At 46.2% G+C, this 16490-nt stretch overlaps 1 protein-coding gene across 1 annotated transcript in view; it reads left to right on the top strand.

Annotated features, from left to right (window-relative positions):
* The first annotated feature begins 2450 nt into the window (after positions 1 to 2450).
* LOC139230086 (GTPase KRas-like) overlaps positions 2451 to 16490 on the top strand; it is a 40382-nt gene continuing 26342 nt past the window's right edge. Inside the window, exons 1-4 of the mRNA XM_070861895.1 lie at positions 2451 to 2555; positions 4558 to 4656; positions 9447 to 9573; positions 11813 to 11991. Of these exons, the coding sequence (XP_070717996.1) occupies positions 9463 to 9573; positions 11813 to 11991 (290 nt within the window). The 5' untranslated portion in view covers positions 2451 to 2555; positions 4558 to 4656; positions 9447 to 9462. The remainder of the gene's footprint in view (positions 2556 to 4557; positions 4657 to 9446; positions 9574 to 11812; positions 11992 to 16490) is intronic.

Genomic DNA, 16490 nt, shown 5'->3' with positions numbered 1-16490 from the left:
TCTCGCCATGTGCATGCTGCTCGCCGGTTTAAGGTGTTCCCCGATCAACTTACTGAGCTCTTCAAAAGTCTTGTCCGTCGGCTTCTCTGGCGCTAGAAGGTCCTTCATCAGGGAGTACGTCCTGGATCCACAAACCTTCAGGAGATGAGCCCTGCGTTTGTCGGTCGAATCCTGTCCCAACCATTCCTTAGTGACAAAACTTTGCTGTAGTCTCTCAATAAAATCGTTCCAATCATCATCAACACAGTACCTCTCATCTGTGCTGCTAGTGGCCATGCTCGCGTAGTTTAAATCCCAGTTTCTCGTCGCCAATAATATGTCCTTACTATACAGTATAAATGCACACGAGGCCCATACTAGAGAGAAGGTCACTCTGTGACCAGTAACCTTTATTAGCCAGCACTGAAGTGCAGAAGGTGGGTGGAGCTGCCTCTTTTATACCTGAAAGTCCAGGTTAGGAGTGTCTCCCACAATTTCACCACCTAGTGGTCAGTGTTCTCACGGTGTACAACTTAGGTCAGTTTATACATGGATTACAATGACAGTTGAATAAATGACAGTGATCATGTCCATTTTTAAAAAGGGGAACAAATCCGACTGCGGCAGCTACAGGGGAATCTCCCTGCTATCAACCACTGGGAAGGTTGTCGCTAGAGTTCTCCTCAACTGTCTTCTCCCTGTGGCTGAGGAGCTCCTCCCGGAGTCGCCGTGCGGAATTTGTCCCCTATGGGGAACAACGGACATGATCTTTGCAGCACGACAACTGCAGGAAAAATGCAGGGAACAATACCAGTCCTTATACATGGCCTTTTTCGATCTCACAAAGGCCTTTGATACTGTCGACCGTGAGGGTTTATGGAGTTTCCTCCTCCGTTTTGAATGCCCCCGAAAGTTCGTTAACATCCTTCGCCTGATCCACGACAACATGCAGGCCGTGATCCTTACCAGCGGATCGATTACAGACCCATTTCACGTCCGGACTGGGGTCAAACAGGGCTGCGTCATCGCTCCAACCCTCTTTTCAATCTGCCTCACCGCCATGCTCCACCTCACTGTCGACAAGCTCCCGCTGGAGTGGAACTAAACTACAGAACCAGTGGGAAGCTGTTTAACCTTCGCTGCCTCCAGGCCAGGTCCAAGATCACCCCAACCTCTGTCGTTGAGCTGCAGTACGCGGACGACGCCTGCGTCTGCGCATATTCTTAGGCTGAACTCTAGGATATAGTCAATGTATTCACCGAGGCATATGAAAGCATGGGCCTTACACTTAACATCCGTAAGACACAGGTCCTACACCAGCCTGCCCTCGCCGCACAGCGCTGCCTGAGGAAAAAAGTGTTCAAAGACCTCAAACCTACCACCAAGCTCATGGTCTACAGGGCTGTAGTAATACCCACCCTCCTGTATGGATCAGAGGCATGGATGATGTACAGAAGACACCTCACGTCGCTGGAGATATATCACCAACGATGTCTCCGCAAGATCCTGCAAATCCCCTGGGAGGACAGACGCACCAACATCAGTGTCCTCGCCCAGGCTAATATACCCAGCATAGAAGCACTAACCACACCCGATCAGCTTCGCTGAGCAGGCCACTTAGTTCGCATGCCAGACACGAGACTCTCTGAGCAATTGCTCTAAGCGGAGCTCCTTCATGGCAACCGAGCCAAAGGAGGGCAGCGGAATCGTTACAAGGACACCCTCAAAGCCTCCCTGGTGAAGTGCAACATCACCACTGACACCTGGGAGACCCTGGCCGAAGATCGCCCTAAGTGGAGAAAGTGCATCCGGGAGGGTGTTGATTTCTTTGAATCTCAACGCTGCGAGCGTGAAGAGGTCAGGCGCAGGCAGCGGAAGGAGCGCGCGGCAAACCAGCCCCACCCACCCTTCCCTCAACAACTATCTGCCCACCTGTAACAGAGTCTGTGACTCTCGTGTTGGACTGTTCAGCCAGCAAATAACTCACTTCAGGAGTGGAAGCAAGTCTTCCTCGATTCCGAGGGACCGCCTATGATGATGATATTGGAGTGGGACTGGAGTCACATATAGGCCCAGACCAGGAAAGGACAGGTTTCCTTCCCTAAATGGACATTAGTGACCCAGTTGGGTTTTTACGACAATCCAACAGCTTCATGGTCACTTTTACTGATCCCAGCTTTTTATTCCCAGATTTTGAAAGTTCTCAAACTCAGCTGAAGTGGAGACACGTGCCTGTCCCTTTAAGAGCCTGTCCCTTTAAGAGCCTGTCTCCAGCGCTGAGCTGCTTGTTCTCTGGTCTGGCAGCAATAATTGATTCAAATCACAGGCACTGCTGAAGGCGGCCCAAGAAGGCCCTTCAATCGTCACCTCCTTCAGTGGAAGCTGATTGATCGGCTGCTGCAGCTTGCGGAGATTCTATTGGTCCCCGGGCTGTCAGTCAGTGGTTGAACGGGTACTTCCGGTGCAGAAATTGTTACATTGTGAAAGTGGCAACAATGTAACTCGCAGTGAAACACAAAGGGTTACTTCCGGGATACTATTTAACTTTGGGATTAAACGCCAGGCAGAGCGAGAGGGTAAGTTGTACACAGCCTGACCCTGTGCCCGCCTCAGGCTTTGCTGCAGTTTCTCTGTTTTAGGTTTTTATTTTCTATTCTTAGCCTGCTCATTGCCACAATCGCCCTCCGGTCAGGGGCAGGATGGTGCAGAGAATGATCCCACGTGTGTTGCTGTCTGTCACTCGCCGGCAATGTCCAGCACTGCCGAGGCTAGTGTCATTCAGGCAAACGAGCTTGAATTTACAGTGATTGACTTGCAATGCTTGCTCCTGCATTCACTGCTCATGATACGGCCTCCTGTACATTGGGGAGACCCAGTGCAAATTGGGTGACCGCTCTCCCGATTCCATTCAGACCGGAAATGTGACCCTGAGCTTCAGTCACTTGCCATTTTAATCCTTCATCACACTCTGACCTCGGCCTCCTGCACTGTTCCAATGAAGTGGCTAGGGAAGGAATTCCAGAGCTTGGGGCCCAGGCAGCTGAAGGCACAGCCACCAATCGTAGAGCAATGAAAATTAAGGCTGCTGGGTGTCATGGTACATCAGTCATTGAAAGTGGGCATGCAGGTACAGCAGGCGATGAAGAAGGCAAATGGCATGTTGGCCTTCATAGCTAGAGGATTTGAGTATAGGAGCAGGGAGGTCTTACTGCAGTTGTACAGGGCCTTGGTGAAGCCACACCTTGAATATTGTGTACAGTTTTGGTCTCCTAATCTGAGGAAGGACGTTCTTGCTATTGAGGAAGTGCAGCGAAGGTTCACCAAACTGATTCCAGGGATGGCATGACTGACATATGAAGAAAGACTGGATCGATTGGGCCTGTATTCACTGGAATTTAGAAGAATGAGGGGATCTCATAGAAACATATAAAATTCTGACAGGACTGGACAGGTTATATGCAGGAAGAATATTCCTGATGTTGGGGAAATCCGGAACCAGGGTCACAGTCTAAGGATAAGGGGTAAGCCATTTAGGACCGAGATGAGGAGGAACTTTTTCACTTGGAGAATTGTGAACCTGTGGGATTCTCTACCACAGAAAGTTGTTGAGGCCAGTTCGTTAGATATATTCAAAAGGGAGTTAGATGTGGCCTTTATGGCTAAAGAGATCAATGGGTATAGAGAGAAAGCTGGAATGGGGTACTGAAGTTGCATGATCAGCCATGATCATATTGAATGGCGGTGCAGGCTCGAAGGGCCGAATGGCCTACTCCTGCACCTATTTTCTATGTTTCAACAGGCCAGAATTGGAGGAGTGGGTTGTGGGGCTGGAGGAGATTACAGAGATAGGGAGGGGTGAGGACATGGAGGGATTTGAAAACAAGGATGAGAATTTTAAAATTGAGGCGTTGCTTAACCGGGAGCCAATGTAGGTCAGCGAGCACGGGGGAGTGATTGGTGCGAGTTAGGACACGGGGCAGCGAAGTTTTGGATGACCTCAGGTTTACGGAGGGTAGAGCCAGGAAGAAGTGCGTTGGAATTGTCGAGTCTAGAGGTAGAGTTTCAGCAACTGATGAGCTGAGGAAGGGGTAGAGACAGGTGATGTTATGGAGGTGGAAATAGGCGGCCTTGGTGGAGACAGGCGATGTTACGGAGGTGGAAATAGGCGGCCTTGGTGGAGACAGGCGATGTTACGGAGGTGGAAATAGGCGGCCTTGGTGGAGACAGGCGATGTTACGGAGGTGGAAATAGGCGGCCTTGGTGGAGACAGGTGATGTTACGGAGGTGGAAATAGGCGGCCTTGGTGGAGACAGGCGATGTTACGGAGGTGGAAATAGGCGGCCTTGGTGGAGACAGGTGATGTTACGGAGGTGGAAATAGGCGGCCTTGGTGATGGAGCAAGGCAAATATCTGCTCCATCATGCTTTTGACATTTAATCTCACCTGCCCTCCAGCCTATCTCAGACCTTCCCTTTGATCTTTCCTCACCCCCTCTAGCTCTGTACTTGTTTAAAAACTGTTAAAATCTACCATCTTCCGGTTCTAATGAAATGTCATTAACTGTGTTTCTCTCTACAGATGCTGCCTGACCTGCTGAGTGTTTCTGTTAAATTTGCAGCACTCCGGCTGGCACTTCGACACTGAGCTGCTTTGGCTCCTGGCTGGGTGCATTCCAAGGTGAGTTGTCACAAAGTTTGTGAAGATTCAGTTAAATTCAGAACTTGGAATTGATGCACTGAAAGGTCACGGGTACTGCTGTGGTGTAGGAGAGATCTGTAATACGTGTTTGTGCGGTTTGACACTTGTAGTGAAATGGATTTTCACCTGTCTCGCACTAGTTGATTGTTCTCCGATCATACATAACTCGGCGATATGGCGCCATCATGATTTTAAATAGGAATCGGCAGCAATTTGGACAACAGATTCCATGTCCAATCCTGAGGCTGTCCTAACTTAGCCAGAGTGGAGATTGGGAAGCTACAATTGGCCTCCAGGTTATGAAGGAGAAAAGCCAGGCTTCCTGCTCCACTGCTAGACAGTGACCCCTAGAACAATGTGCTTGTCTGAGGACATTGGCTGAAGAGAAGATTGGGCTCTTCAGCTCCCTGAGACAGAGTACATAGGAGGCCATTCAGCCCCTCGAGCCTGTTCCACCATTCAATTAGATCGTGGCTGATCTGCACCTTAACTCCATATACCCGCATTGATTCCATATCCCTAAATACCCTTGCCCAACATAAATCTATCCACCTCCGTTTTGACATTTTCAATTGACCCCCAGCCTCATCACTTCCAGATTTCCACTATCTTTTTGTGTGAAGAAATGCTTCCTGTTATCTCCCCTGAACAGCCTGGCTCTAATTTTAAGGTTGTGCCCCTTTGTTTTGGACATTGCTAACTAAATTGCTCCCTCCAATTTCTCCTTCCTTCCCTCTGCTAAGCAGAGGTCTGGTCTCTCAAAATAATACAGGCTTGGGCCTGCTTCGTTCCGCTCTGTAGGACGTGATGTGCCCTGATGTCTATGATACCTTAATTGATTTCCTGCCTATTTCCTTCAGGGTTTCCCTCCTTATTAGGTTCTCTGACCTCAGCGTACCTTTCCCTAGCTGATGGGGCAGCCTGCTCCTTTGTACTAGTGTACCAATGTATGACACTGGGCCAGTCAGACAGCCTGCTCCAAGCCTATGTCTGGCCTGTATGGCTCAGAACCATCTTGAACTCACGGTGAAACCTTTCTCCTAAGCATCATCTTTAATACACATTAAGAGCCCACTTGAATATAAAAATGGTCTGTTTAGATGGGGGATTTCTCGAGATATAGCAAAGTTTGAATTTAGGTAGAAAATCTGGTTTAAATAAAATTTTTAGAGATTTGGCATTCTTGCATATTGACACCAAATCAATAGAGACAGTACTAAAATCATGTGCCTACTGGAGCAGTAGAATACTGCGATAGTTATCACTGTATGCTGTACTTTGGGTTTTCTCGGGTACTGCAACCTTTTTATTATTGTAAAACCTAGGTGAAGAATAGGCAAGAAGCAAAGATAAATCATTAAGTTGTGATTAGGAGATGTCCAGCTTGGGTGTTCAAAGCTCTTCAAAAATGGGAAGGTGATGGGAGATTAGGAATTTCACAATTCTGGGGAAAGTGAGTTGAAATAGCAGACAGAGTGCAGTGAGGTTTGATTTCAACACTGGGAGCAAGAGTCAGAGGAGCAATGACAAAATCTTCACGCCCATAGTAAGGAAATTGAGGATATAGTCGTTAGAATCTTCCAAATATTACTAGATTTGGGGATAGTAGCAGAGGTATTTACAGCATAAATATTGCAATCGGGTGGGTGTGAGCGTTTGTTCTGTTATCCTGTCCAGAATGCATAATGGGTGCTGGGAGAACACTCCCATATATGGGAGCAGACTTGGGATGAAGTTGAATTTGAGAGCGTTAAGAGTTGTTGGAAGGAAGACATGCATTTGTCATGAAAGAGGAACCAAGTTCCTTGGAAGCAGCAGAAGTGTGATATTTCCACTTTAGGTCACAGGAGATAACATGGTGATGTATAAAAATCTACACTACTATAATCCCTGGCTTCAATTCATTAAATCCATTTTCTTCTTACTATTGTGGACAAGTTTTGCCGTGTAGGTTTACACTGACTGGCAGCAAGAGGAAATGTTACTCAAAGCAAGAGATGTGGGGCTCTTATTTCCTGTCCTTAGTCCATCAGTCAGGGTTCCTTCTCCTGGTCAAATTCAATCATTCCTGATGGAAAGGGCATGTTGGGTGAAGGTGTAATCCCACTTGGCTGTGAAGCCCCACCTGGACTAATCAACAGGGTCATATGTAGAAAGGCACTAGTGAGGTATCTCAGGGACTTGCACCTTCAGGACAAGGGGGGAGAGAATCTGGTGGTATGTGATGTGTGGTGCTGGCCAGTGTATTGGGACAATGTCAGGGAGGTATACATTCACATTTCATTATAGGCTGCAACTATTAGGAAAGAGATGGTTAGGTACAAGAAGTTGTGAAAGAGAACTTCCCTTGTGGGGAATCCAACCGAATGCAGTTCAGCTGGGAATTCGCTCTGTTATCAAGCACAGGTGTCCACTGCAATTATCCCAATTCATTTATAATCTGCTATTTGACACCCTGATGCATGTGGATGGAGGAAAACCAGCTTTTCCATTTTAAATATACACAGAAACAAATATAGTTCTATGAAACTGCTTTCTGATAGATCTTATCTCACGAGCTGAACAATGTCACCATGGTATGATTTTTTTTGGAATATAAAATGTACTCTGTTACAAAGCTGTAATTCATTCATGGACTTCTGATATTACAGATTGTGAAAGAGAAGTTTGTATTCGATACAAATCCCAAGGTTGAATTCCAGCCTTGTGTGCACTGCCAGCTATTTCTTCTTACCTTGAATAAAATTTTCAAATATAACACAAACTTCAGCGATATGCATTGTGAATATTTAGTTCCGATTCATTAAAAAATGACAGTGCTGAGGAATGAGGAGGCTCTGGTTTGACCTCTTGTATCCCCTCACTGACCAGGAACTAGATGCTTGTTCTGTGCTGATTTGAAGACTCTGTAATCCCACAAGGATTGTCAAGTTGACCAGCAGTATTGAGCGAGGTCTAGACACAGGCTATTCACTGGTACAAGGAACTAGCAGGTTCAGAACATAAAGTCTAGAGTTGTTCCATGTATTCATTTTCTCAAAAACAAACTCCTGCTCCTATTACCCATGTTCTTATAATGGTGACACCAGAAGGTGGAGGGGGATAACTGTTTGTTTAAGTTCCTAATCTCCACTGGAAGGTAATGCTCGGTGAGCCTTCCCTGCGGCTGCACACATTTGCTTTTTAGTTACCAGTTACAAGGACATTAGTAGATCTCTGTTCACCATACTGGCCAAAAATGTTGGTGGAAGGCAGGAAAGGGGAAAATAGCTTAAGGAGTCCATTTATTAAAAGACGTTCCTCTCACACAAGCTAAAATGGATGAGGAAGTCCATTTGGTTCATCTTGGTTTATTGTTCGGAAGACCCTACTGTTCTTCTCCCCCACCATGGCATCTAATTGTTTCTTAAATAATTCCAGAGATTTTGTCGTCTTTATCCTACCTGGAAGTTAGAATCATAGAATTTTATAGCACAGGCCATCTGGCCTGTCATGCTTGTGCTAGCTCTTTGGAACAGCTGTCCAATTTAGTCCCACACCCCAGCTTTTTCCCCATAACCCTGAAAATAGTCCTCTATTCATTCCATATATTCTGTCCGAAGAACTTCCTGGCATCTTTCCTAAATTTTCCTTTTTAATGGTTTGTTCCAGTGTCCCTTGACTTATTCTCAGGTTTGCTTCTGATTATATCATCTTCATACTGGTTACGAATTTATACATCTGTCTATGGTCAGGCCTTCATGGTCTCCTTTCAAAGTCGAGAAGCCCTGCTTTCTCTAGTGTCTTAAGTCATTCCTTTGGTATTAGGATCAACCCAGAATGTCTGCTTTTTATGTCTTGGTGACCAGAACTGCACATAACTTGGTCTGCTGACCGAGCATTATGCAGTTTCAGCAGGACTGTTTTATAGTTCAGAATTCTGTTTGCTGTGATTACTGCAATATTGCAAAATTAGTTGTTGGGATCTCCCTGGTAAGAAATAAATATGTCCCAAAGCACTTCACAGCCAATGAAATACTTTAGTCACTGTTGTAATGTAGAAAACTCGGCAGCCAATTTCTGCACCGCAAGATACAACAAACAGCAATGAGATAATGACCTGTTTTAGTAACGGTTGATTGAGGGATAAATGTTGTAGAACTCTCCTGTGAATAGTGCCATGGGATCTTTTATGTCCATATGAAAGATCAGATAAGGCCTTGATTTAACATCTCATCTGAAAGACTGCACCACCAACAGTGTGGCAATCCCTCAGTTAGATTATGTGCTCAAGTCAATGGAGTGGGACTTGAGCCCAAAACCTCTGCCTCAGGTGAGGTACTACCACTGAGCAAGGACTGACACTACTAACCAGCTTGAGAGGAAATCTAACACTTGGGAGGTGCATATTATCGGGGCTTTTCCTGCTGGATCACAGCAGCGCCACAGAGATGACCACAGGTTTCATGATCGGGTCAGTTTCTATTTGACTGGTCCTTCCCTCTTTTGAATTTGAAGCCCCGATATTCAAAAACCACGATATCCCAGTAAACTTTGTTTCCAGGAAACAAAGAGACAATTTGGGTAGTTCGAAGCTGGAGAATCTCATGGGTCGTTGGAGAATCTTTTTTAGAAAGACTGTATGAAAATCTGAAAAAAGCAGTTAAGAATTGTTTGAAGAGAACCACGGTTGATATTCATGAAACTCAAAAAATTATTTGTATTTAACAGCCAGTTATGAATGATTTAGATTAGTGCTGTTTTACTAATTATTTGCTTTATGGTTCCAGTTACTATATTAACAAGATGACTGAATACAAGTTGGTGGTGGTAGGAGCTGGTGGTGTTGGGAAAAGTGCTCTGACTATCCAGCTGATACAGAACCATTTTGTGGATGAATATGATCCAACCATCGAGGTAAGTGAGAGACGAGAGGGGCAAATGGAATCTCGGCAGTGGCTAGTTGAAAAGGCGCCACACTGAACTGTGGCAGTGAGAACTAAAGGTGGGAAATAAATCATGCATTTAGCTGCAATGCTTATTGTAATCTTTTAGGTTTTTCTGAAACTTGCATCCCTAAAGTGCAGACAATTGCACACTACTGAAGTTGGCTAACAAGTTATCTTGATTCAGCATTATTGATTGGCTCTCCACTAGAGAGCAGATGGGGCCTCGGTTTAATGTCTCATCCGAAAGACAGCCCCTGATATACTACAGCACTCCCTCGGCACTGCACTGGAGTGTCAACCTAGATTTTTGTGCTTCGGTCCCAGGAGTGGGATTTGAATCTTCTGACTTCAAGGTGAGTGTGCTACCCACTGAGCCACAGCTGACACTTGGTTTAGAGCTTGATCAAAAATGGGAAATGAAGAGAGCAGAGAAGAATGCAAGAAGCCTCAACACCCCTATGGTACTGAGTTATAAATAGTGTATATATAAAGTTAAATAGGAGAAGCAACGATGGGTAAAACATGATGCTTTAAAACTTATTTTATTTCAGTTTTTTTTTTTGTAATAATACTGAAGAAAAGTAATTTCAGTAGCATTTCTTAATGTACTATTAGGATTTGTTTCAGCCAAGCATCATCATGCATGAGCTGGAGATTATTTTTAAAAGCCAGCCTATAACTGTTGGTATCCCCAGCTGAGTATGAGATGTACAGTCGTCATTGAGTTAGCAGTAAATAAACTACAATGGTCAAGAAACAAAATTATAATATACAACTTCCAATTCTGCAAATGTTAACTAGTGAAGCTTATAGAATATATATCCCAATCCCAATCCCATGATGGATGCACCTGCAACAAGTGAGCAAATTAGCGATTAGAATACAATACAATAATGAGCGTGATAGTTACTGCTGAGAGGCTGCAACCTCTCCTGGCCCCTACCAATGCCACGATCTGTTTCTTGCCTTTGCTGCTGTCATCCCAATTGTACCGAATATCCACTGCTTGGGGAGGAGCTCTCTGATGGTTGAACTGGTTAAGCCAATGAGTAGTTAAGCCATTCAGACCAAGAGAGTTTCATGTTTGAACCCCAGCTTCTGCTTGAGACGCTTGGGCAGGGCAGGTGTAGGGGCCCTGTAGTCGGCTTCAGTGCTCTGGGTTCAGGAGATAGAAAAGTAGCCAGCAAGAAAGAAGAAAATGAGTGTTTGTTTATATAGCGCCTTTAAAATACAAAAACGTCTCACAGCACTTCCTAGAAGTGTAAGAAAAATGAGCCGAGGAACGAAAGATATGGGGAAGTGACCAAAATCTTAGTCAAAAAGGCATATGTTAAGAGAACCTTAAAGTAGGAGAGGGTGCTTAAGAGGCAGAAGGGGTTTAGGGAAACAATTCTAGAACATGGGTCCTAGGCAGCTGTAGATATGGCCATCAATGGTGGGACAAAATGAAAGTCGCAACTCAAACAGGCCATTTGGCTTAATCATACATTCATTCTAATCGAGTGTTGATATAGTTTCTGCCTCAACCACGAACCCTTGAAGGTTGACTACGCAATGAGAAAAAGTTTCTTGCTATCTGTTCTAAATGTCTTGCATTTAATCTTGTATCTATGGTGCCTCTTTCTAGACCCCTCAATTACTAGTATGCTTCTAGGCTGGAATCCAAGAGTATTTGGGGAGATTGTAAGTTGGTTATGGAGATAGTGAGGAGTGACACCAAAAAGCGATTTGAACCGAAGGATAAGAATTTTAAAGTTGAGGCATATAATATCTGCAAGATGGGTACAATTCGGGGGGGGGGGGGGGGGGGCCGGGGCGGGTGGGGGGTGCCGGGGGGAGGGAAGATATCTCCCAAGAATTGGAGCAGGCAACCTCCTAGCAACCAGTCTGAGTGGCACTGTAAAAGCTCTGCTAATAGGACACCGCACAACCTCAGTCTGGGACTTTATGTAGGATGAAAATAACTAAACTGAGAAAGGAATTACTGACCAAGTAGAGAGAAAACCAGATAATGTTTTAAAATTCCAACACAAGATTTCAGTTGAGATGGTCAGGACTGTGGACTTCTTTAACTCCTGCCAACAATCCTTATAATCTGTTTGATTCAACATGTGCATTCATAATTGGGGAAGGGTAGGAGGGGGAAGAGTGGTGCGAAATATAATTGACTTGATTATCAACTTTATATTCACTCTTTCCTTGCATAGGATTCCTACAGGAAACAGGTGGTAATTGATGGGGAAACATGTTTATTAGATATTCTGGACACAGCAGGTCAAGAAGAGTACAGTGCTATGAGAGATCAATACATGCGAACTGGCGAGGGCTTCCTCTGCGTCTTTGCTATCAATAACACCAAATCATTCGAGGATGTCCATCTGTATAGGTTAGTATTGTATAAAGTTCAGAAGAAAACTGGCATCAGATTTACACCTATTCAACCCAAACACAACTAAGGAGTATGATTTGTTTTGTAAATGGCACAGCAGAAAGGTGGAGAGATGAGAAAGTCAAGGATATTGTAGTTTAAAAGTATTTCCCATTTGTAAGTATAATATAACATGTTGGTAAGGGCACACTTGGAACATTGTGAGATTTGGGTCAAAATTCTAGTTTCCAATGCTTCTCATGGAAAAAGTGGACGTTTTAGAAACATAGAAAATAGGTGCAGGAGGAGGCCCTTTGAGCCTGCACCACATTCAGTATGATCATGGCTGATCATGCAACTTCAGTACCCCATTCCTGTTTTCTCTCCATACCCCTTGATCCCTTTAGCCGAAAGGGCCTTATCTAACTCCCTTTTGAATATATCTAACGAACTGGCCTCAACAAATTTTTGTGGTAGAGAATTCCACAGGTTCATAATTCTGAGTGAAGAAGTTTCCCCTCATCTTGGTCCTAAATGACTTGCCCCTTATCCTTTAAACCGTGACCCCTGGTTCTGGACTTCCCCAACATTGGGAACATTCTTCCCGCATCTAACCTGTCCAATCCCGTCAGATTTTTATGTTTCTATGAGATCCCCTCTCATTCTTCTAAATTCCAGTGAATAATAAGCCTAGTCGATCCAGTCTTTCTTCATATGTCAGTCCTGCCATCCCGGGAATCAGTCTGGTGAACCTTCGTTGCACTCTTCTCAATAGCAAGAATGTCCTTCCTCAGATTAGGAGACCAAAACTATACACAATATTCAAGGTGTGGCCTCACCAAGGCCCTGTACAACTGCAGTAAGACCTCCCTGCTCCTATAATCAAATCCTCTTGCTATGAAGGCCGACATGCCATTTGCCACCTTCACCAGCTGCATGTCAACTTTCAATGATTGATGTACCAAGATACCCAAGTCTCGTTGCATCTCCCCTTTTCCTAATCTGTCATCATTCAGATAATCTGCCTTCCTGTTTTTGCCACTAAAATGGATAACCTCACATTTATCTACATTATACTGCATCTGCCATGCATTTGCCCACTCACCGAACCTGTCCAAATCACTCTGCAGCCTCTTGGCTCACTGCCACCCAGTTTAGTGTCATCTGCAAACTTGGAGATATTACATTCAATTCCTTCGTCTAAATCATTAATGTTTGTTGTAAATAAGCACTGAGCCCTGCGGCACCCCACTAGTCACTGCCTGCCATTCTGAAAAGGACCCATTTATTCCCACTCTTTGCTTTCTGTCTGCCAACCAGTTCTCTATCCACGTCAATACATTACCCCCAATACCACGTGCTTTAATTTTGTACAATAATCTCTTGTTCACAAAGACAAGTATTTTGCGAAGGACTTCGTTCTTGGGAAAGAAGAGAATGAACAGGATGCTTCGTGGATTCCAACAGTAAACCTGTGAGGAGTAGGCTAAATGGAATAGAGAAGAATGTGGAAAAACATGACCTCGGTGTTCAAAATGCTGAAACGTACATAGATGTAATCAGCTTCACTTTTTTTAAACTTAAACTGTAATTGCAGCATTAGAACACAAAATATAAAAGCCTAGTTTAGTGGAAATATTTTTCCCGGAGTAAGTTGTGTGCAACAAATGCCCATCAAACTCATCATCATAGACAGTCCCTTGAAATCGAGGAAGACTTGCTTCCATTCTAAAAGTGTGTTCCCAGGTGACTGTACAGTCCAATACAGGAATTAGTCTGTCACAGGTGGGACAGACAGTGGTTGAAGGAAAGGGTGGGTGAGGAGTCTGGTTTTCCGCATCATGCTTCTGCTGTCTGCGTTTGATTTCTGCTTGCTCTGGGCAACGAGCCGTGAGGTGCTCAGTGTCCTCCCGGAAGCACTTCCTCCACTTAGGGCGGTCTTTGGCCAGGGACTCCCAGGTGTCGGTGGGGATATTGCACTTTATCAAGGCTTTGAGAGTGTCCTTGAAGGGTTTCCTCTGCCCACCTGGGGCTCGCCTGCCGTGCCGGAGTTCAGAGTAGAGCGCTTGCTTTGGGAGTCTCGTGTCAGGCATGCGGACAATGTGGCCCGCTCAACGGAGCTAGTCAAGTGTGGTCAGTGCTTCGATACTGCGGATGTTGGCCTGATCGAGAACACTGACATTGGTTCATCGATCCTCCCAATGGATTTGCAGGTCTTGCGGAGGGGTATTTCTCCAGCGCTTTGAGGTGTCTACTGTATATGGTCCACATCTCTGAGCCATCTAGGAGGGTGGGTATAACTACTGACCTGTAGACCATAAGCTTGGTGCCAGATTTGAGGTCCTGGTCTTCAAACAATCTTCCTCAGGTGACCAAAGGCTGCACTGGCACACTGGAGGCAGTGTTGGATCTCGTCATTGATGTCTGTCCTTGCTGATAGTAGGCTCCCGAGGTGTGGAAAATGGTCCATGTTATCTAAGGCCGTGCCGTGGATTTTGATGATCGGGAGTCAGTGCTGTGAGGCGGGGTCAAGTTGGTGGAGGACCTTTGTCTTACAGATGTTTAGTGTAAGGCCCATGCTTTCATACGCCTCGGTTAAGATGTTGACGATGACTTGGAGTTCGGCCTCTGCACAGTCGTCCGCGTACTGTAGTTCGGATGACAGAGGATGGGATGACCTTGGATCTAGCCTGGAGGCACTGAAGGTTGAACCGGTTCCCATTGGTTCTGTAGTTTAGTTCCACTCCAGCGGGGAGCTTGTTGAGCATGGGGTGGAGCATTGCAGCGAGGAAGAGCGTTGGCGCGATGACACAGCCCTGCTTGACCCTGGTCTAGATGTGGATTGGGTCTGTGCTGGATCCGTTGGTCAAGATCACGGCTTGCATGTCATCGTGGAGCAGGCGGAGGATGGTGACAAACTTTTGGGGGCAGCCAAAACAGAGGACTCTCCATAGACCCTCGCCGTTGACCGTGTCAAAGGCCTTTGTGAGGTCAAAGTAGGCCATGTTCAAGGGTTGGTGCTGTTCCTGCATTTCTCTTGTAGTTGTCGCGTGGTGAAGATCATGTCCGTTGTATCACTTAGTGGACGGAATCCGCACTGTGACTCGGAGGAGCTCTTCAGCCACAAGGATAAGACAGTTGAGGAGGATTCTAGTGATGATTTTCCCAGTGGCCGACAGCAGGGAGATTCCTCTAGTTGCCGCAGCAGTCGGACTTGTCCCTTTTTTGAAGATGGTTACGATTACGGCATCTCTGAGATTCCCCTGGCATGCTCTCCTCCTTCCAGATAAAGGAGATGAGATCATGCATTCGTGCCAATAGTGCTTCTCCACCACACTTTAATTCCTCGGCGGGGATCCATCTGCTCCTGATGCTTTGTTCTTGAGCGGACGGATGGCCTTTTCGACCTCTTGCAGGGCTTTGCTGAGATGGTGGCGAGTAGCATGCTGCGGGGTGGAGTCGAGGACACTCGTGTCAAAGGCAGTGTCTCGATTTAAGGAGATCTTCTAAATGCTCCTTCCAGTGGGCCCTGACTGCCTCGGTGTCCTTAATGAGTGTCTCCCCATTCTTGGACAGCAGTGGTGTGGGGCCTTGGGTGCTTGGGCCGTAGGTGGACTTAACTGCGCTGAAGAATCCTCGCACTTCATGGCTGTCGGCCAGCTGCTGGATCTTCTGTTTTCTCTCCACCCACCATCTATTCTTTAGGTCGCGGACCTCGGCCTTCAGCCATTTGTAGAGCTGCTTTGCTGTTCCCGAATTGGGTTGCTGCTTTAAGTTTAGAAATGCACTGTGCTTGTGGTTTATTAGCTCCTGGATCTCCTGGTCATTTTCGTCAACCCAGTCTTGGTGTTTCCTGATTGAGTGACCGACCGTCTCTCCGAAGCGCTGGTTATGGAGGCCTTGAGGGCAGACCAGGCACTCGGTATCTCGGGGCCATCGAGGGTCGCCAGGTTGGCAGTGAGGCTGTCTTAACTGGGGCTTTGAGTGCCCTGGCATTGATTTTTCTGCGACACTGCTTCTGTTGCCATCGCCTCTTTGGGGCTATATTAATGTTGATGACTGAACAGATTAGGCGGTGGTCCGTCTAGCTTTCGTCTGCTCCTGTCATGGCGGATGATGAGCATGTCCTTGCGGTCCCTCACTTGGACAATGATGTAGTCGAGCAGGTGCCGGTGCTTGGAGCGAGGGTGTTGCCACGATGCCTTGTACTTGTCCCTCTGGCGGAACAAGGTGTTGGTGGTGGTATTTTGTCAGGACGTTTGGGCCTCTTTCCCTCCAGTGACGTTTGGGCCTTCCACCGGCCGCTGAACCAACTCAACAGCGGAGTCCCTGGCGAGCACATGGTGTGCACAATGGCTGTGGCCACTCTGAACTCTTCTCCTTCCACGAAGTGGACCTCTGGCCATCCCAATGCCTGCCCTCAGCCAGGAGCTAACACCTGTGAGAGGTAAACATTACCCCAAATCTCTCGCCTCCACTTTCCACGCCTCCGATCGATCTCCATCTCACCGAAGGGC

The sequence above is a fragment of the Pristiophorus japonicus genome, chromosome 19 (assembly GCF_044704955.1).
Source record: "Pristiophorus japonicus isolate sPriJap1 chromosome 19, sPriJap1.hap1, whole genome shotgun sequence".
NCBI lineage: Eukaryota > Metazoa > Chordata > Chondrichthyes > Pristiophoridae > Pristiophorus > Pristiophorus japonicus.
Note: the sequence above shows the minus strand (reverse complement) of the source record. Positions and strands in the feature narration are given on the sequence as shown.